Here is a 22,384-nt window from a genome sequence, read left to right on the forward strand (position 1 = left end):
TTTTCACACCAGATGCAGCCTTGCCTCTGGAGGATGGTTTGGTACTTTTATGTCCACTGTTAGTGGCATCAGGATCTGGCTGGTTTTCTATTTGACTTATTACTTGATTTTGCATGTGAGGATACAGCTTTTCAAACTCATCCAGGTAGTGTTGTACACCTTGTATCATGATTGTGCCATTGTGGTACACGCTAACAGTCAGCAAAACCGTCTCTGAGTCTTCCTGATCCATAATTCTTATTTGTTTTCCTTTTGGTATACTTCCTAATTCAGTGTTCTTGTATTGGTGGCAGATAGCAGTATGCCAGGCCTCGGTTTCCTCTGTGTGGAATAACAGATCTGTTTTTATTCTGGGTTTAGATGAGAAGTCTGCATAAAGAGTCTCTGGGTTATCTTGAATTATTTTCTGTTTTTGAGCTTTCTTAGCTTTCTTGCTTTTGCTCTTGGGTGTGTAAACAATCTCCAGGGTGTCAGACAGAGACCCCCTGCTGGCTGTGCTGGGCTCATCTGTAACATGGCTAGTCTTTTGTTCTGCTGGTTTTAAGCTTTCCATTGTAAAATGGCTAAGTAAACTGTTCTTATTTCTATAGAGAATGTAATATTTAGCAGAATGCCCTTACCTCAAAGGACTCAGTTCTGCAGACTTGGCCGATTCTAGAGATGGTTTCTGCTGTTAGGATCTGTTGGTTGACAGGATTTGGTTTGCTGCTGCTGTTTGCTTTCCTTTGATCTTCTCTGCTTTTCCTCTGAGTGGTCCAGCTTGATAATCCTTTTTGGTGTCTTTTTATTGTTTTTCCTTCTTTTCATTCAGATTGTTTGCATTTTAAGCTTTACTCTTCCATAGGTTGCTTCATTTTTCAGATTATTTCCCTTTAGTTGCTCATTACAAGGTAAAATTAGGTGGGTTTTCAGGAGCTCATGCTTAGAGCTGCTTCCATCTCAACAGCTGCTTGTCTGTCTGTCGGCGGACTGATAAGGCTGTTTCTGAGCGATCTGCCCGGCGTGGGCTCTCCAGCCCACAGCACAGATCACTTTGCAACCAGGGCAATCAGACTTCCTCCCTTTTTTTCCCACTAGAGGGATGTCCTGCTGAGGGGGTCTGATCGCCGCCGGCTATCTGCGGTTTGCGGGGGGGGGGGCTCCTCAAAGCCTCCCTCCGCAGCAATTTCCGCCCTCTCTGCCCTTCCCTCCCTCTCGCTATGGACGGCGCAGGACGGAGATCCATCCTGCGCCCGCCTAGGATAGGCTTCAGCCTATCAGATGCCGGCGATCCCCGGCCATTCAGAGGCCGGGGATCGCCGATCTCCTTTACGGCGCTGCTGCGCAGATTTCTTCCCGCGTGTTTACATTTCGCCTGCGAGCCGCGATCGAGGGCTCGCAGGCTGTTCACGGAAACACCCTCCGTGAACTGACATGGAAAGGCCACTTGTACAAGCAGCCGTTTCCATGTAATACCACTTACGACCTGCCGACGCCTATCGGCGTTAGGCGGTCGTTAAGTGGTTAAGTTACCCCCTCTGTAGTTAAGTTACCTCCTCTGTAGTTATTTTCACACGCAGTTAAATAACAGCCTGTCTTTAACTTAAGAATTCTAGAGTTATTTTAAAGACAGAAGAGTTAACTTTAGGTTTGACTGAGGTAAAATGTTTCCTGAATACTACATGCCTTATCACCATGGTGATAATGCTAGAAACGTTATTAAAGACAGGAGATAAGCTTAGTGAATTGAGGCCATTGGCCTCAATTCACTAAGCTTATTAAAGAAAGGCTGTTAATTAACTGCGTGTGAAAATAACTACAGAGGAGGTAACTTAACTACAGAGGAGGTAACTTAAGGAATGAAGAGATAAGATAACTCTCTCACTGTGTGGTGGTAAGTTTTCTCTTGCCTTATTATCTCCAGCATGATCTTAGTGAATTGAGGCCATTGTCTAAAATAGGAAGCTGTCTGATAATGCAGGAAACTCTGTGTTTATATGTAAAGTGAGGCCTGTTGTTACCCAAAGAAGATGTGATTCCAATATCAATAATTTTTATTGGAGTCTTCAAAAAGTTTTAACAATACAGTTAAACAAGCAAGGTATGGGATGACATTGTGTAAGTTCCATAAATATCTTTGAATACAACTTGAATATAGATACAGTGAGTATGCAAATACTACAATGTTACAATGTAGATCAGAAGAAGATGTGATTCCAATTCATACCAAGGTGGAAATTAAATAATTGAGCATAGAGCTACTTTTCAGTCTATAAATGGTCAACTCTGACATAAAGTAATGCTGGGAATACACGGTGCGTTTATGCGCCGGAATCGAGCTGCTGGCTCGATACCGGCGTGTCCCCGCGGGCGTGCGGATCGATTCCCGCTCGTCCCAGTGGGCATTTCCTAATCTTCTGTGCGTTTCTTCTTTTGTTCTCCCCGCCGGTATCAAGCGCGGAATCGATCCGGCGGGGTATCGGACAGGTCGGAAATTATCAATCGAGCCATCAGCGGCTCGATTGATAATTTCAAACGAACCGTGTATTCCCAGCATTAGGGTAATACTACACGGCAAGGGTTCCCCTTATCTAAATCAGCATTGTGTTCCCCTGCACCAGGAATTAGACATTACACAAGGGTAAAGTTCTATTTCTGTTTTATTCCCTTTTTATAAGCAAATGTCTTGTTGAGTGTCATTGTCGATTTTACTTTTGTTATTGTAAATATTATTTTGTTTATATCCTTTCTGAATTGTTACCCTTTTGAAATATTACATCTTTATTTAATAAGTTAGTTTTCAGTTAGTCTTCTGTGTTCTAAGCAGAGAATTTACATCTCCTGACCTACAGAGACTGCAGAGTATTGTATACTCGGTTGTTTTATTGCTACCCATGTAGTATTGCATTGTATTTGTGGTGTTCCCGACTTCCCGTGATTCGGGTGTAAAGCCCATGGCTGACCTAAATATGAATACACCAGCCTGAGTGAAATTGTTGTAATTGCTGTATTTGCCACAGACAGTGACGGATCTTTTTTTTCAGCGCACTATGTGTATATGGTGTCTAGCAGATTTGTTTGCAGACGACTACTAGTGGATGCTGAGTCTTGTAAGGCGTGGTTGAGGGCAACAGCCTTGTTTTACCCTTAAAGAGAGACTGACGCGAACAAAAATTGCTATTTTTACCTTATAGTTCACTTCAGTACTCTCATTAGATGTAAACCGCTGCATCGCCGCCGCAAAACGAGGGCTTAAAGAGAGTCTGAAGCGAGAATAGATCTCGCTTCAGACCTCATAGCTAGCAGGGGCATGCGTGCCCCTGCTAAAACGCCGCTATAGCGCGGCTTAACGGGGGTCCCTGTCCCCCCAAACCCCCTCCGTGCAGCGGGGGAGCGCTTCCTGGTTGGGGCAGGGCTAACCGCCGCAGCCCTGCCCCATGCGCGTCTGTCAGACGCGTATCTCCGCCTCTCCCCCGCCCCTCTCAGTCTTCCTTCACTGAGAGGGCGATGCGCGTCTGATAGACGCGCTGGGAGGCAGGGCTGCAGCCGTTAGCCCTGCCTCCAGGAAGAGTTTTCCCTACGACCATTTTACGACCAACTTTTGCGGGGGGTGGGTTGGGGGTGAAGGGACCCCCGTTAAGCCGCGGGATAGCGGCGTTTTAGCAGGGGCACACGTGCCCCTGCTATATATAAGACCTGAAGCGAGATTTAGTCTCGCTTCAGTGTCTCTTTAAGACCCCCCCAAATTCCAGGGGGCAATCCAGCTGGCGCTTCCTGAAAGAGGTAGAGCTTTCAGCTGATGTCAATCGCCACGGATCGCCGCCTCTCCCTGCCCCCGCGACGTCAGGAGAGGCAGAGCTACAGCAGAAAGCTCTGCCTCTCAAAGCAGCACAATACATGACCAAGATGGTCGTGGATGTTTGCCCCGGGATTTGAGGGGTCTAAAGCCCTCATTTTGCGGCGAGGATGCGGCGGTTTACATCTAATGAGACTACTAAAGCGAACTACAAGATAAAAGTAGCAATTTTTGTTCGCTTCAGAAAACCATCAGGTCCTGTCCCTGCTCGCTTACCATGGGGGGCCGCATCACTGCGTCCACATCGTGCATATTACAACTGCCTTTTAGATATATAGATAGGTGATATGTACAAGGGCTGCTCTGAGTTTAAAGGAGCATTATGACAAAAAATTAAAAATATGTGCAAACATAAACAAATAAGAAGTATGATTTTCCAGAGTAAAATGAGCCATAAATTACTTTTCTCCTATGTTGCTGTCACTTACAGAAGGCAGTAGAAATCTGACAGAAGCGACTGGCTTTGGACTAGTCCATTTCTTCATGGAGGGATTCTCAGGGATTTATTTATTTTAAAAAGCACTTAGTGAATGGCAGTTGCTCTGTCCAACTGCCAAAAAACTGTGTAGCGAGCAGGGAAGCTGGCCAGCATCATTGTTGAAATCCTTTTTAGGGAATATCTTTATAAAGAATAAAAGCCTTGCTGAGAATTCCCTATGAAGAGATGGACTAGTCCAAAACCTGTCGCTTCTGTCAGATTTCTACTACCTACTGTAACTGACAGCGACATAGGAGAAAAGTAGTTTATGGCTTATTTTACTCTGGAAAAAACATACTTCTTTTTTTCTTTATGCTTTCTTTATACTGCCCTCCTAACGACAGCTACCAGCAGTGAATTTACCATTGTGAGTGTGATGATATTACCTGATCCGCGCGCCTGCGACGTTCCCGTTGCTTCCGGCTTGCGTTCCGCGGCTTCTTCTCCGTTGGATCTGTGCAGAAGTGAGTGCTCCAATCGTTGCACGGCACATATGCGTATTAGTACGAGTCCACCCTATGCTATCAGGCGGCAGGCGTTCCGTAAGTGATGCGTTGTTAGGGTATATAAGGACTTCCGGGACGTGGCTCCACGCCTGTTATAGCGTGAGCTTCGCCATTGCTAGGCACACTGTGTGTTTACTGATATTACTACAGTAGTGTTATTGATCTATTGTGTATGACCCAGCCTGAACCCTGACTACCCGCTTGTCTAATCCTTACAGCATTGTTATTGATTTATTGTGTATGACCCAGCCTGAACTCTGACTATCTGCCTGTCTGATCCTTACAGCATTGTTATTGATCTATTGTGTATGACCCAGCCTGAACTCCGACTATCCGCCTGCCTCATCCTTGTAGCATTGTGACTGATCTATCGTGTAGGACCACGGCCTGAATCTCACTTACCCTTCTGTGTGACACTGCAGCAATACATTTGTGTACACCCAGATAGTTTCTGATCCTCCACTTATATAAGTTCTACTGGGCCAGTATCTGCAGTGTTATTTGTGATTGTACGGCCAGGCCGCCGTTACATTATAACAGGCCAGGAGGACTTGCAGCGACAGATAGACCAATTAACAGAGACGGTAAAGGGTCTTGCTGATCTGGTCGTTCCTCTAGTGCAAGCTCAGGCTCCTGCTGCTGAGGCAAATCTTGATCCTATCCGCCAGTACAACCAGAAGCTCTGGCAGCACCTCCCCCTGTACCGGTGCCTGAGCCTAAATTACCCCTCCCCGAGAAGTTTTCGGGAGATCGCAGTGCCTTTAGTAATTTTATGAATTCATGCATGATGTACTTTTTTGTAAGGCCTAGAGCCTCAGGTACAGAAACACAGAGAGTGGCTCTGGTGATTTCTTTGTTACAGGGGGATCCACAAGCATGGGACTTTAGTCTCCCCCAGGCTCATCCTGTCCTCTCTTCAGTAGAGAAATTTTTTAAGGCCATGAGCGTACTGTACTCTGACACTGATGTCACCACCACGGCCTCGCACAAAATCAAAGGCCTAAAGCAGGTCAAAAATACCGCTGAGGTTTACGCCTCAGAGTTCAGAAGGTGGTCAGTAGCCTCTCGATGGAATGATCCTGCTTTACTTGATCAGTTCATTTATGGGCTGACTGAGGCTGAGTTAAGGACCATTTGGTCAATTTTCCAGCTCCTTTATCACTTGACGATGCCATTACCCTAGCTATCAGGGTGGATCGCCGATTGCGTCGATTAACGCTTGGAGCGATCTGCGGCTGGGAATGTCAGTCCAGTAGTCACTTATGCTGCGAGCCCTGCTGTGACGGGGAAGAACCCATGCAAATTGGCTCCTCTAAACTGTCTCCTGCTGAGAAGACTCGAAGACGATCCAAGGGTCTCTGTCTTTATTGCGTTGGCGCAGGTCACATGGTCCGCATCTGTCCCGAGAAGAAGTCAGTAAACTCCAATGCCTAGGTGGGTTTGAGGAAGCTCACCTAGGCGGGCAGGTAATTCCTCCAAGAGATCAACGCCTTTTGTTACCTTTTTGTGTTGATTGGCAGGGAAAGGGGATAACAGGGCAAGCTTTCATTGACAGTGGCCAATCAATTAAACATTCCAGCTCTGCCATTAGTTAACCCAATTTAGGTCACTGCCATTGATGACTCACCATTGCAGTTAGGTCATCCTATGTCTATAACCCCGGAGTTGCATCTCAAAGTTGGGGCTTTACATTACGAAATAATCAGTTTCTTTCTGCTAAATATGCCTTCTACTCCACTAGTGTTAGGCTTACCCTGGTTAAAACGACACAACCCAGTCCTTGATTGGCACTCGGGACAACTCATCAGCTGGTCTGGGTTCTGATAAAGAACTGCCTTTTTGCATGACCTCTTCTCAGTGTACAGCTGTCTTCTCAGCAAATACCAGAGGTTTACAGTTCTTTTTCTGATGTTTTTTCCCCCTGTGCGGCTGATGAGTTGCCCCCACACCGCCCATATGACTGCCCAATTGTTGTCTGGAACGATGCCCCCTCGTGGTCGTTTGTATAATCTGTCAGCCCCTGAAAGGATGACCATGAGAGATTACATCAAGGAGAACTTGGAGAAGGGTTTCATTCACCCTTCAAATTCTCCTGCAGGGGCCGGGTTCTTTTTCGTGGAGAAGAAGGATGGCGGTCTCAGACCCTGTATTGATTACAGGGGTCTGAATAAAATAACCATCAAAAATCGCTATCCTCTCCTGTTAACTGACGATTTATTTGGGCAGGTCTCGGGGCCTCAGGTTTTCACCAAATTAGACCTCAGAGGGGCCTATAACCTCATTTGAGTCCATCAGGGGGATGAATGGAAGACTGCATTTAACACCCATGATGGGCATTATGAATGTTTGATAATGCCCTTCGGGCTCTGTAATGGCCCTGCAGCCTTCCAGGAATTCGTCAATTACTTTTTCAGGGATTTTTTGGGGAGATTTGTCATTGTTTACTTGGATGACATTCTGATCTACTCCCCTACTCTTTCCAAACATTGTGATCATGTCCGGGCAGTTTTACAACAACTGAGAGAACATCATTTGTATGCCAAAATTGAGAAGTGCACATTTGAGACCAACCAGGTTCCTTTCCTGGGTATATCATTTCAAGTTCGGGGCTAACGATGGATCCGGCTAAGGTTTCGGCAGTTCTTAACTGGCCACAACCTGTTGATTTAAAATCCATGCAGAGATTCTTGGGTTTTGTCAACTTTTATAGGAAATTCTGCTTGATGTTCCTGCATGCTGTGAACCTTTTATGTATGTCTGTCTTCTTCTTTTCTTGAGCTATGTATTGTGCCAAATCCAATTCCGGGCATAACCCAGTTATGCTTGGCGAACAGAAAACGATTCTGATTCTGAAGTTTATTGAAGGATTTTCTATCAAAGTGGTACCATTGACAGACCTGACCAAAAAGGGGGCTGACCCAAGTCAGTGGTCCACTCAGGCTCACCTTGCTTTTAAAGCGCTGAAGGAAGCCTTTTGTTCAGCACCTATCCTGGTGCATCCGGACGTTACACGTCCTTTTATTATTGAGGTTGATGCATCCGAGCTTCGAGTAGGAGCAGTCCTCTCTCAGTATGCTGGAGCCCCCGAGAGGTTACATCCCTGCGCCTTACTCTCTAAGAAATTTTCCTTCGCAGAGCGGAATTATGACATGGGGAACAGGGAGTAGTTAGAGGTAAAGTGGGCATTTGAGGAGTGGTGGCACTGGCTGGAGAGGGTTGCATACCCAGTCACAGTGTTCACTGACCACAAGAATCTGGAGTACATCGAGGCTGCTAAAAGATTGAATCCCAGGCAAGCTCGATGGCCCCTGTTTGTCTCCAGATTTAAGTTTACAATTACATATAAACCTTGGTCTAAGAACATTAAGGCGGATGCCTTGTCACGATATTTTAGTCCAGGTCCCTCCGGAACTCAGGTCCCTGAGTCTATTATGCCCACTCAATGTATTGTTGCGGCTACAACTACCCCTGGTTCAGACGAGAATCTAATGGACATTCTTTTGCCTTTTCAAGGTGATGCTCCTTCGGGAAAATGTGCCAGTCGAATTTATGTTCCCCCTCACAATGGAGACATAAAGTTCTGCAACATTTCCATGAAGACAAGATAGCAGGTCACCCTGGCGAAACCAAGACTCTGGAGCTATTATCCCGTCTAGTTTGGAGGCCGTCCCTGACACGAGATTCCAAGGCATTTGTAAGCGCATGCTCTACTTGTGCTCGTAATAAGGTTTCTCGAACTGCTCCAAGTGGGTCACTTCAACCCTTACCTGTGCCATCGAAACCTTGGACAGACTTGTCCATGGACTTTATCGTGGACTTACCATCATCCAAAGGGTACATGGTCATTTGGGTGATTGTAGACCGCTTTAGCAAAATGTCCCATTTTGTTCCATTAAATAAATTACCTTCTGCTAAAGAACTTGCCAATCTTTTTATTACCCACATCTTTCGTCTTCATGGTATTCCAGAAAGGGTAGTTTCTGATAGAGGAGTCCAATTTGTCTCTCAATTCTGGCGTTCGTTCTGTTCACGCCTAGGCATTACTTTGTCATTCTCCTCTGGGTTTCACCCAGTGATGAATGGCCAGACTGAAAGGACAAGCCAGTCACTAGAGCAGTATCTGCGCTGCTATGTGTCTGGTAATCAGGAGAATGGGCAGAATACCTATCTTTTGCAGAATTTGCCTTTAACAATCTGGTGAGTTTCTCAACTGGCATGTCACCTTTTCAGGTGGTTACCAGGTTGAATCCAAAATTCTCTCCCCTTTCAGGACCACCCTATAACTTACCTGCGCTAGAGGATTGGTTGGCGTACATGTCAGCACTATGGAAAAAGGTTCAAGGGAACCTGAAAAACTCCATTAGGAAACAGAAACGTTCCTTTGACAGACACAGATTACCAGAATTCTCTCCAGGAGATTTAGTCTGGGTGTCAACTAGGAACATCCCGTTGCGCCAACCAACACCAAAATTGGGTCCTCGATACATTGGACCTTTTCCCATTATTAAGAAACTGAACAGGGTGGCATACAAGGTCAAGTTATCTTACTCCCTGAGAGTTGGGAATTCCTTTCATGTTTCCCTATTAAAGCCAGCGAAACACTCCCAGACCTCCACCTCCCCCCGTGACAGTGGAAGGCGAAACGGAGTATGAGGTGGAGAAAATGTTGGATTCAAGAAGAGTTAGGAACTCTTTGCAATACCTGATCGACTGGAAGGGGTACGGACCTGAAGAAAGGTATTGGATCCCTGCACGACAGGTGCATGCTCAGGATCTAATTCGGGAATTTCATGTTAACTTTCCAGATAAACCAGGGTTGGAGTGTCCGGAGGTCACTCCTCAGGGGGGGGGACCCAGCCTGAACCCTGACTATCTGCCTGCCTCATCCTTGTAGCATTGTGACTGATCTATTGTGTATGATCAAGCCTGAACTCCGACTATCCACCTGCCTGATCCTTACAGCATTGTTATTGATCTATTGTGTATGACCCAGCCTGAACTCTTACTATCCGCCTGTCTGATCCTTACAGCATTGTTATTGATCTATTGTGTATGACCCAGCCTGAACCCCGACTATCTGCCTGCCTCATCCTTGTAGCATTGTGACTGATCTATTGTGTATGGCCACGGCCGGAATCTCACTTACCCTTCTGTGTGACACTGCAGCAATACATTTGTGTATACCTAGATAGTTTCTGATCCTCCACTTATATAAGTTCCACTGGGCCAGTATCTGCAGTGTTACCTGTGATTGTACAGTCAGTCCCTTCAGCAGTGGCGTAGCTAAGAAGTTGTGGGCCCCAGTGTAAGTTTAGCATTGGGCCCCCCCAAAGCATGCTATAGACAATTGATACAACACACCAAAACCAATCAAGGACAACCACAGTGTCAGAGGTGCAAGAAGGGGATGGGAACAATGTGTTAATGATCACTACTATTAAAATCAACTGTAGAAGTGAATATTATCAGCACAGGACCAATAAAGAGCTAATACTGTGTTTGAGAGGTGGGCCCCTTGGGGCCCCTCTAGCTTAAGGGCCCTGATGTGGTCGCTACCTCTGCACCCCCTGTTGCTATGCCACTGCCCTTCAGTGTGACAAACTAATGGAGGCATCTTGAGGTGATGATTGTACAGTACTTGGACAGCACTACAGCCAATATAAAACATCTGAGCAGAAGGCAAACACCTGCCAGAAATTGTATGCAATGGTTTTCGACCACACATTTGTTAACGTCTCGTCAAATGCGTCCCAAAAATGATATTTTTAAAAGATATAGATTACATATTGCATGCCTATTAAATGCCCAGCCTAATGACACTTTTTAGAGTTCTCTTTTAATCATGTGCTCTGATGTAAACTAAGTGAGGAATTGCAGGTTGATTATGTTTTGCAATCCTTACATGTTGTTGCTCATCTTTTTCTTAGCAAATTCTGTCAGGCCGTGCTGCAGAATATCATTTTATGTTACTCAAACTCAGACCTAGAAAAATCCAATTAGTGAGACCCTTCTCTTTAGCGCAAGTAGTTCAACTTCAGTAATATATGCATACTGTTCAAGACAGCTTGTACTGTAGAGAAAAGAACCCTCCGTAACGGTTTTCATAGAGGACTGCAGAAATGATCAATGTGATTGATCAAAGAGCCAGAAAATCAAAGGTTTTTATTCCTGCTGTCTGATCCATGCAGTGTCATGTTTTACCTCTAACTGAAAATGAAGGGGACCAATTGTGATGGATTTTTTTAAATAAAAGAATGATGACAATGCTTTCTTTCTGATGATTAAAAAAGAGCAGAAAATGGAATTGAATCAAACCAGTAAAAAAAAAAAAAAAATGTATGCCTGTCTTTATGTTGTTTTTTTTTTCTTTTCTTTTTTTCAACCAGTATGGCCACCAAGCACTATAAACACGTCACACACGTCATACTGTAATTGATGTAACTAAAATAACATTTTCCTTCAGTTTTCAGCCAGCTATGAATTTCCCAAACTGTTGGTAATCTGTTGACTGGTTTGAATGGCTGTGTTTTTGGGGGTCATAGAAAAATGGCGCACAGTGCCGATGTTTAAAAATGGCGCTGCATTGAAACATGTTTAATCATGGCGCACAGACGAAAAACTAATTAAAAGGTTAAATTGTTAAGCGGCATACCACTAATTATCATTTTATTGTCTTTAACGTTAATTAACCCACCGTGAGGAGGGTTGCTCCGGGCTGCTGGCTCATTCGCTGACACAATTTCCTCATGTGGCGGCTTCTCAAGTTTCAACACAAGCAGCAGGAGGGAAGAGAGAGGAGTGGACGGGTGGAGAGTGGACACGTTAGCCCTGCCACCTCTGCCGTCTAGGAAAAGCAGATCCCGGGGTGATGATGATTGGCACAGCGCGGGGATGATGCTGGCAGGAGGAGAGCGCAGCAGCAGGAGCCGGAATTCCATGTAGGCAGCAGTGAGCTGGGTCACCCACACGGGATCCGCTGCTTGATCACTTCCAGCACAACTAGACTGCAGGCACTGCCTGCCAGCCACCAGCCAGGAGCATCATGCACAGGGTAAGAAAGTACTTTCGTGGCAAAGCCCTGGCATTTATATTTGTAGCCTCTGTCATCTGGCTGATATTTGACATGGCAGCTTTGAGGTTCTCTTTTAATGAGATCAACAGCAGGCAACACAGAGAAGAACTTACAACGTTTTATAGCTAAACGTTAAATAATGTTTAATAACGTTTATAGCTTATTGTTAAATAACGATAAGCGGCAAAAAAACAGCGGCATCACCTTGCGCCATTTTTCATATGCGCCATTTTTGACTGGACCCGTGTTTTTTATCATGCTTTTTTAACATACCAATCAGAATCAAAATGTTTGCCTAAATTCTTGCAAAGTACTGAGCTAAACTGAGCAGGATAGCTTTATTTTCTAATAAGTGGAATTTCACTATACAGCATTGTGAACTGGTCAAGAGATTCCACAGAACCCTTTACCAATGCAATTGTTCTGTGTTTTCTGCACCAAGAGGGTCCTTGGCTAGCATACAGACCCCAACTCATGCTCTATGACCATTAATGGAAGCCTCAGAACAGATCCCTGGGTATTTAGATCTTATTTTCTAAATGACTTATGAATATCGATGTGTAATATTTCCTACCTACAGTAAAGTGCTTTCCTATGGAAAGCTTGGTAAAGTTTATACTTCCTACCTGTTCAAAAGAATGAAGGCCACTTTCTTTTCCCAGTCTCACCATATCAGCCATTATTGCTTTCTTGAGTTCCTATAAAACATAAAAATTAAAGCTATTTCAATCTAGCTTCTTAGTGCACAGCAATGTAAAATGTAGAAAGATAGATTAATCAGACCTCATGGCCAATGGCTTGCTTGGCTAATAAACCAACAAAACAAGTTTTATTTGACATCTTTCTTTACAGACACAGGATGTTACCAGAACACATTGTCACCCTGTGGTTATAGCTGGTAATGCATAGATATACACATAATAGACTGTTGTTCCTGAATAACACCTTCCAACAAGTTACAAATACAGCATTTTCACTGTCAATCCAGACCAAAGTGGCAATCTTAGTTGGTAAATTAGTCTACCTTAACCTGTTGCAGATGCTGCTGCATGCTATTGAAATATATGTCCTGTTTTCAGCTTCTTATCTCTGGGAGGTTGTTGATTTCAATAGTCCAGCTCTGCACACACCTGCTGCAATTGCACATCTGTTGCTGTTAAACTGAGCTTTCTAATGACAGCTGAGTTCCATGAGCAAGTTTTAAGCAGTGATCGCCAATCACAGAGTAATCATAAAGGACAACTATCAGAAAAATGTAAAATATCCACATATAAAATGCTTATCTCTCATGGGGGATTCTCATGTATTTCTTTATTTTTAAAAACAGTCACTAAACACAGTTGCTTTATCCAACTGCCAAGATAGTGTGCATGCAAGTAGGGAGGCTGGTCTGCATCTTTGTATAAATGCTTTCCAGAGAATGATTGTGGAAAGAATAAAAGTAATACAGAGAATAGCTGATGAGGAAATAGACTAGTCAAAAATTTGTCAGCTTTTTACTTCCTAATTTAAGTGACAGTGACATAGTAAAAAATAATTTATAGTGCATTTAACATTTGGAGAAATGTACATTTTATATGTATGTATTTTACAGTTTTACAATTTTTCACAACAGTGGTCTTTTAAGGGGTCAAAGCTTGCTGGTCCTAGAGTGGTTAAAGGATACCTGAAATGAGAGGAATATGGAAGGCGTCATTGCTGGCTGTCAGGAATATACTGGGGTGCTTATGATGTAAGGATAATATTTTCATTTTCCTGTCTGTTATGTACTTCAGATGCGTATGTATGGGTGGTCATCTGGCTTTGGGGAAGCTGTACTTGTCTGTGTGACAGTGTGGAATACAATTACCCTCAGTTCGTCTGAGAGCAGGGAGCTAATTAGAAGCCCCATTGTCCCATTATACAAATCAGGACAGAGTCAGGGAACTTCAAAGGCTAACAAAGGACTCTAGAATTTACATCTGACAGGCCTGCTGGGATGTGGAGGAAGCCGTAATCAATTGTCCGACAAAAAACACCAAACTACCAAGCCAGTATATGTCGCACACTAATAGTATAGAACAAAATACATTACCATTTAGATATTGCAAAAATATATAACATAGTTTATTAAATTGTAAGAAGATTGCTGAAGCTAGAATAAGCTTATATCAGTGAGTGCCGATCCCACCATGGAGTATACCCATATTACCCATCCCATCATAAAATAAAACCCTCGCCATATATGAAATAGACCATAGTGGTACTCCTCAAAGCCTCCAGTAAGTAACGTGAGGTATCCTAAGTCCTCCCTCTGGGTAACGACCAGGTAAACAAATTTTAATACTCTCACAGAGGCAAAAAAAGTAGGGACCAATATGATCATGCATATATTGCCGCCAGCTCAACATTAAAGCATATTGCACATGGTAAACTCATAGCATGTAATACATATGTAAATAGGGCCTATTAGGACTTCCAAATACAAAAAAACTTGGGGCCTGTTATACGCTCAATATCCTTGGATAGAGCACTAAATGTCCATGGACAGAACTGTGGTACCATCAGAAAAAAAGTATTAGCATGCTCTCAGAGGAAATACACCACATAATGGATTTAGGATTCCGGATCTATGTCAGAGTCTGCATCATAATTGCATAGAAAAATATCTTCGTTGCAACAATAATATATATGTGACCACCATCTGATTAGACCTCGTTGTTTCTGAAGTAATCTGTATCATCCACTTGATTCACAACATATATAATATAGGTGCATCATCTGGGTTATGCATATAGAAGACTATTTTCAATCCTGTTCCAAGAATAGTGTTTAAACAGCAGAGCGCTTGTCCACCTGTCCACTCGCAACAGGGATTTCTACACAGATGAATGTCCGCAAACATATAGATTGAATGTATACTTATCAACTCTATGCTGCGCTGTGCGCCTCCATAGTGTTTCACTGGGCCCAGACTGTTTCCAAAGTTCAGCAATACAGTTACCACGCTGGCATGGCGGCTTGGCGTGCGGATATGTTTGTGAGTCGCGTTAATGCTTTTAGCCCCGCCCCCAGGGCTTCGTCAGAACGTGTATTACGTAATTCCGCATAGGTTCCGTATTTATAGCCAAAAAACGTGACGTCTTTGGTATATCTCCATCATGTGGTTGGTTAGGTTCACTCATCTATTTTTCAGATAATGGAATTTTAGCACCATCTTGTGGCCACATTTCTTATTGCATCTCTGCTCTGAAAAAGAATTCCATTGATGTATTCTTGCACCATCTTGCGGCCATATATTTTATTGCTAGTAAAATTTCAAGTTTCATTCCTAGCTTTGTATCCATAACCTTGCCAGCCAAACAGATATATATATTTCATTTTCAATATGCCTATATAGTATATGGCCTCACTAATACTGACACCAACCATTAGTTAGATGGAATACCTATATCTATTTTTAAGTTAACGATATTTACCAAATTTCGACTATAGATACCTTTGTGGAGGGGAAGTGCAAGGCGGGACACCTTTCCCCCGCCCTTCTCCCATCTCCCTCCAGGAGAGCCAAGAGCCCCAAATCAAATCACAATCCACAAACCAAAGCAAAAAACAAAAAAAGCAATCCCATTCCTACAGGAACACTTTTAAATTAACCACTTCCGGATACCGGGTGGTTTTGCTGATCGGTGCTGTGTGGGCTCTCCAGCCCGCAGCACCGATCAGCTAGCAGCCAGGCCGATCAGACTTCCCCCCTTTTTTCCCCACTAGGGGGATGTCCTGCTGGGGGGGTCTGATCGCCGCCGGCTGCTTGCGCTTGCGGGGGGGCTCTCTTCAAAGCCCCCCTCCGCAGCGCTTCCTGGCCGCCTTCCCCTTCCCTCCCTCTACCTCCCCCTGTGAGCGGCGCAGGACGGAATTCCGTCCTGCGCCTGATGGGATAGGCTTCAGCCTATCAGGTGCCGGCGGTCCCCGGCCAATCAGAGGCCGGGGATCGCCGATCTCCGCCACGGCGCTGCTGCGCAGCAGCGCCGTATACATGTAAACACCGGGGAAGATCTTCCCCGTGTGTTTACATTTACCCTGCGAGCCACGATCGGCGGCTCGCAGGGTGTTCACGGAGACACCCTCCGTGAACTGACATGGAAAGGCCGCTCATACGAGATCCCTCCAGTTTAAAGGTGAAGGCTATCTATCATCTTAATCCCAGTACTAGATACTGTATATGAATACAGATGTACAATTATACAAAAAGGAAAGCTATTGGATTTATGTTCTAGACACATTGAGCCCAAAGGGTCTGAATACAGACCTTAATTTAAAAGTGTTCCTGTAGGAATGGGATTGCTTTTTTTGTTTTTTGTTTTGGTTTGTGGATTGTGATTTGATTTGGGGCTCTTGGCTCTCCTGGAGGGAGATGGGAGAAGGGCGGGGGAAAGGTGTCCCGCCTTGCACTTCCCCTCCACAAAGGTATCTATAGTCGAAATTTGGTAAATATCGTTAACTTAAAAATAGATATAGGTATTCCATCTAACTAATGGTTGGTGTCAGTATTAGTGAGGCCATATACTATATAGGCATATTGAAAATGAAATATATATATCTGTTTGGCTGGCAAGGTTATGGATACAAAGCTAGGAATGAAACTTGAAATTTTACTAGCAATAAAATATATGGCCACAAGATGGTGCAAGAATACATCAATGGAATTCTTTTTCAGAGCAGAGATGCAATAAGAAATGTGGCCACAAGATGGTGCTAAAATTCCATTATCTGAAAAATAGATGAGTGAACCTAACCAACCACATGATGGAGATATACCATAGACGTCACGTTTTTTGGCTATAAATACGGAACCTATGCGGAATTACGTAATACACGTTCTGACGAAGCCCCGGGGGCGGGCTAAAAGCATTAACGCAACTCACAAACATATCCGCACGCCAAGCCGCCATGCCAGCGTGGTAACTGTATTGCTGAACTTTGGAAACAGTCTGGGCCCAGTGAAACACTATGGAGGCGCACAGCGCAGCATAGAGTTGATAAGTATACATTCAATCTATATGTTTGCGGACATTCATCTGTGTAGAAATCCCTGTTGCGAGTGGACAGGTGGACAAGCGCTCTGCTGTTTAAACACTTTTCTTGGAACAGGATTGAAAATAGTCTTCTATATGCATAACCCAGATGATGCACCTACGGTATATTATATATGTTGTGAATCAAGTGGATGATACAGATTACTTCAGAAACAACGAGGTCTAATCAGATGGTGGTCACATATATATTATTGTTGCAACGAAGATATTTTTCTATGCAATTATGATGCAGACTCTGACATAGATCCGGAATCCTAAATCCATTATGTGGTGTATTTCCTCTGAGAGCATGCTAATACTTTTTTTCTGATGGTACCACAGTTCTGTCCATGGACATTTAGTGCTCTATCCAAGGATATTGAGCGTATAACAGGCCCCAAGTTTTTTTTTTTTGGAAGTCCTAATAGGCCCTATTTACATATGTATTATATGCTATGAGTTTACCATGTACAATATGCTTTAATGTTGAGCTGGCGGCAATATATGCATGATCATATTGGTCCCTACTTTTTTTGCCTCTGTGAGAGTATTAAAATTTGTTTACCTGGTCGTTACCCAGAGGGAGGACTTAGGATACCTCACGTTACTTACTGGAGGCTTTGAGGAGTACCACTATGGTCTATTTCATATATGGCGAGGGTTTTATTTTATGATGGGATGGGTAATACGGGTATACTCCATGGTGGGATCGGCACTCACTGATATAAGCTTATTCTAGCTTCAGAAATCTTCTTACAATTTAATAAACTATGTTATATATTTTTGCAATATCTAAATGGTAATGTATTTTTTCTATACTAATAGTGTGCGACATATACTGGCTTGGTAGTTTGGTGTTTTTTGTCGAAGGTTTGGTGTTGCCAGTGTCTGCACCTATTTTTTTGATACTATTCTTTTGATACCACTTTGCAAATACAATTAGATTCGAATTGAATATACTATTATAAATAATTTTTGTCGTAATCAATTGTCACCTGGAGTGGGGAAAATACCTTTTTGATGATCTGAAAACTGAGACAGGAAAGGTTTCAAGTGGCATATCACAGGAAAGGATATGACGCGCGTTATGTATGGACTAGGCCTCTGGAAATCCAATTATGACTGAGGATCTAATTAAGGCTCCCTGCACACTGCAAATCCGTTTTCCGATTCCGATTCCGTTTCCGATTCCGATTCCGATTCCGTTTCCGATTTTCCTTGAATACATTCAACAGAAAAACGGATCAAAAAACGCAGCATGCAGTTAAGATTAAAAATCTGAATCGGAATCGGATGTAAAAACAGATTAAAAAGCGGAATCGGAATCTGAAATGCATGCAGTGTGCAAGAGGCCTAAAAACTAGTTCCTCCCCTCCCCAAGTAAGTTGCAGCCCCCAGGCGTATCTCACAGTATAAAATAGCAGCTAGGATAACCACAACTTGTAGTTCTTGGAGGTAGCTCACACGGCTAGAACTAACCTGGTTCCTGACCAGAAGTGCGTACTCCCGCAATAACGCCAGATCGATACGCTGGTACGTTTATTTCCCCGTTTATTTTGGTAAGCAAAATCACTGTGTGTATTTTTGTAACTTTCATCTTGTAACTTTTTTACTTTGTTTTTTGTACATCTTCTGTATATATTATTTTCTGCATTGTTCTATGTTTTTATGGAATATTAAATCGTTATTTAATAAGCTTGACTTCTGCGGTACTAAACTAACACTCATAGCCTAGAGGAGACTGCAGTGTAGCTGTGTATAAGTCCGTGCCTAATTGTATGTTTGAGCAACACTATATGAAATTGTAATTGCATTGTGTGTATGGGGCACTTCTGCGCTCGACAGCCGAGTGGGAAGTCTAACAGTATCGTTCGGAACGACTGTTAGTGGTTTTGCTGCACGACAGTGTAACTTGCATTACAAATCATTGTCTGATTGTGCTGTGTTACTGTACAACTGTACTGTGTGTGTGGGTGCGTGGCGTTCTCGTATTCGGCCTAAGCGCAAAGCTGACCCAAATACGAAAACGCAGATTGCGTGTTTAGCCCTCAACAGCTGAGGGGACGTGTCTAGCAACGCTAGTGGTGGCAGTGGGAAGTGTTTGAGGGGTTCCAGCCTTGTTTGTAGCTTAAATAAGGCTGTTCCCCGCTTAATCTGGTCAAACCCGCAGTTGGAAACCGTATACGCAGGCGTGCCGCGGGCCGGTTCCTGACACTGACTTCCTTCTAAAACCTACCTGCATGTTGTGCTGATCATAAGCTTCTAATATTTTACTAAGTGTTCCAACGCACTCTGATATAGCTATCCGCATGCTTCCTGAAGGAGTGTGACTGAAGCTGAAAGATCCGCAAAACAGCAAGGCAACTGGCTTTTTTAATGTGATAGAAATCTGTTTTCCTATGTGGTTTTATGATATGCATGTATGCAGCACTGGCGTCAACTATGTGTTCACTTCAGGACAGGACCGGTCCTTACTATATGACTGAATTTTAATTATGTGGAAGCATAGCAAGTTTGGTCTGTGTATTGTTTGGCTCTGATGAAGCAGACATGAATTGCCCCTTACTATTGCTGACTCTAACTTAACTTAGAACAAGGTTAAAATTAAATGTATGCAGAGCACACTCTAAGTGCTCTTTAAAGTTGGCCTATTTAAAATTCATAGTTTTAGTTGTCCCCTTGCTCACAACTGTTAAAAAGAAACCTGTAACAAAAAAAAAACCTCTGGGGGATACTCACCCTAGGAGGGAGGAAGCCTCTGGATCCTAACGAAGCTCCTCCCGGCCTCCTCCGACCCAGTAATCCAGCGCTGCGACCCCCCGAACATCGGTGAGGTAAATATTTACCTACCGCGGTCCAGCGCAGTAGCAGCTTTTCGTTCAGGCTAAGGTGGAAATAGGCAAGCTCGACCGTATCCGCTCTACTGCGTAGGTGCGAGTCCTTTTTTGTGAGTCCTGTGCAATTTTAAATACAGAGGACAGGGAAGCCTCATTGGGACCATAAGGCTCACCCCCCCTCCCCCTTCCAAGGTAAGTATCTCCCAGAGGTAGATTATTTTTGTTACAGGTGTTCTTTAAAAGCCAGGACACATGTTGCCATATTATGCTCGCTATTTCTGTGTTCTCGAACTTGCATATTTGATACGTTTTTTGTGATTGAAATGACCAAATCAAGCTTAGCATTTGAGTCGAATAATTGTCTGGTAGCGCTGATTAAAAATCAGTCACTAGAGTGAGTAGCTTCAATATCCGAGTTAATCACTAGATAAGTCAAATCACAAATAATTATAACCCCCTTTCTGACTGCAGCTTTTTGAGGGCTCGTTTCCACTATCGCGAATCTGCATGCGTCCAACGCATGCAGATCCGCGCATGTAATACAAGTGGATGGGCCTGTTTCCACTGTAGCGTTCTTGAGGTGCGTTTTTTTCAACGTGAAAAAAACGCACAAAAGAGCCAACGATTTCGCCTGCGTCGGGAATCCGTGCGAATCGCCGCTAATGTATTTAATAGTAAAAACGCATGCGTTTGTTACATGCGTTTTTACCCGCGATTTCGCGTGCGATTTCGCACCTTTTTCAATTTTATTTAGCCCTGGCAGTGTCATGGTTAATTTCGCATGGCACCCTGCCATGCGAAATCGCAGGCGAAATCGCGGGTAAAAACGCATGTGGAAACGCATCCGCATGCGTTTTTACAAGCGTCGGAATGCGGCCGAAATCGCGTCGCAACAGTGGAAACAAGCCCTCAATCTGCTACTGGGGTACTAGACCTTGTCTGGTGAAGAGACCGGAGCTGCCTTGAAAACTTTCAATTATAATCTGCTCAGTTTGCCAGTAATCATTCAACTCAATTAAAATACCACACATAACTTAGTACTAATAAATTACATACCAAATTATTGCATAGTTCAGTAAATGTTCCTTCAAATCCTTTCTTCTTTGCCCAGCCTGGCATCACTTCAGTATCAGGAACAACAATACCTACTAGAAATGCCTGCAACAGTTATAAGACAAGAGCTGGAATTGAAAATGCTCTGGAATGCCATGAAAAGAATGCAAAAATGTTGCATTGCGCACACAATGGAATTGGACAAACACCCATTAAGCGGAGGAAACGTTTTTGTTATCATGTGCTGAGACCCTCAAATCTCTCTGCACCACCATGGTTTACTAATGATAGCAAATCCAATGTTGGGTCAGCACCATTAAGTAGTTTAAAAATTAATTTATTGGAAAATGATTAATATAACTTGATACAGCCACGATCTGTAAGCCGTGGTTATTTTAATATTTTACAATAAAATCTTTTTTAAACTACTTGATGGTGTTGTTATTTAGTATTTATATAGCACTAACATCTTCCGCTGTACTTTAGCGTTTATATAGTCTTGTCTCTAACTGCCTGTCAGAGCAGCTCACAATCGAATCCCAGCATCAGCATGGGTTTACTAAAGACAGGTCCTGTTTGACTAACATGCTCAGCTTTTATGAGGTAGTGAATGCTAATATGGATATTGGGAATGCTGTAGATGTGATATACTTGGACTTTGCAAAGGCCTTCGACACTGTTCCCCTCAAAAGTCTGGTGCAAAAGTTGAGGATGCAAGGACTGGGGAAGAGTCTGTGTGCATGGATAGGGAACTGGCTAATGGACAGAGAACAAAGAGTTGATCATACTCAAAATGGGAGACTGTTAGCAGTGGGGTCCCACAGGGGTCTGTACTGGGTCCAGTGCCCTTCAATTTATTTATTAATGACCTAGTAGATTCAGTAGTGAGCAATGTTGCTATTTTTGCAGATGATACAAAATTGTGCAGAATCATCAACTCTCAGGAAGATAGGGACATATTGCAACAGGATCTGGATAGGATGGCTATATGGGCACATAAATGGCAGATGAAATTCAATGTTGAAAAATGTAAAGTCATGCATTTTGGTCGTACCAATGGTCTAGCACCATACGAAATAAATGGGATACAGTTGGGGACATCAAACGTGGAGAAAGGCCTTAGGAGTACTCATCGACAACAAGTTAAATAATCACACTCAATGCCAAGCCGCTGCAGCTAAAGCTAACAAAATTTTGGGATGCATTAAAAGGGAAATGAAAACTTGAGATGCTAGCATAATAGTCTCTAGTAAGGCCACACCTGTAATATGGAATTCGATTCTGGGCACCATATTACAGGAAAGATATTGCAGTTTTAGAGCAGGTGCAGAGACGAGCAACAAAATTGATATGTGGGATGGAAGGTCTCACTTACCAAGAAAGGTTAGATAAACTGGGTTTATTTCGTCTAGAGAAAAGACGCCTTAGAGGGGATCTAATTAACATGTATAAATACATCAGAGGGCAATATAAAAGCTTGGCAGATGAGCTTTTTGTCCCTAGGCCTTCTCAAAGGACTAGAGGACATGATCTGCACATGGAGGAAAAA

General features: G+C 43.5%; 1 protein-coding gene and 1 long non-coding RNA gene across 5 annotated transcripts in view; one reads left to right on the forward strand and one right to left on the reverse strand.

The window, feature by feature from the left end:
- LOC137564090 (uncharacterized) overlaps nucleotides 1-22,384 on the forward strand; it is a 73,068-nt gene that overhangs the window by 36,217 nt on the left and 14,467 nt on the right. The gene's annotated exons all lie outside the window — the stretch shown is intronic.
- Nucleotides 1-22,384, reverse strand: part of ACSL6 (acyl-CoA synthetase long chain family member 6) — a 316,002-nt gene that overhangs the window by 8,465 nt on the left and 285,153 nt on the right. For all 4 annotated transcript variants that reach the window (XM_068277434.1, XM_068277435.1, XM_068277436.1 and 1 more), the window contains 2 exons: nucleotides 20,839-20,940; nucleotides 12,518-12,589 (listed from right to left, as the gene is read on the reverse strand). In XM_068277434.1, coding sequence (XP_068133535.1) covers nucleotides 12,518-12,589; nucleotides 20,839-20,940 — 174 coding nt within the window. The remainder of the gene's footprint in view (nucleotides 1-12,517; nucleotides 12,590-20,838; nucleotides 20,941-22,384) is intronic.

The sequence above is a fragment of the Hyperolius riggenbachi genome, chromosome 3 (genome assembly GCF_040937935.1).
Source record: "Hyperolius riggenbachi isolate aHypRig1 chromosome 3, aHypRig1.pri, whole genome shotgun sequence".
Taxonomy (NCBI): Eukaryota; Metazoa; Chordata; class Amphibia; order Anura; family Hyperoliidae; genus Hyperolius; species Hyperolius riggenbachi.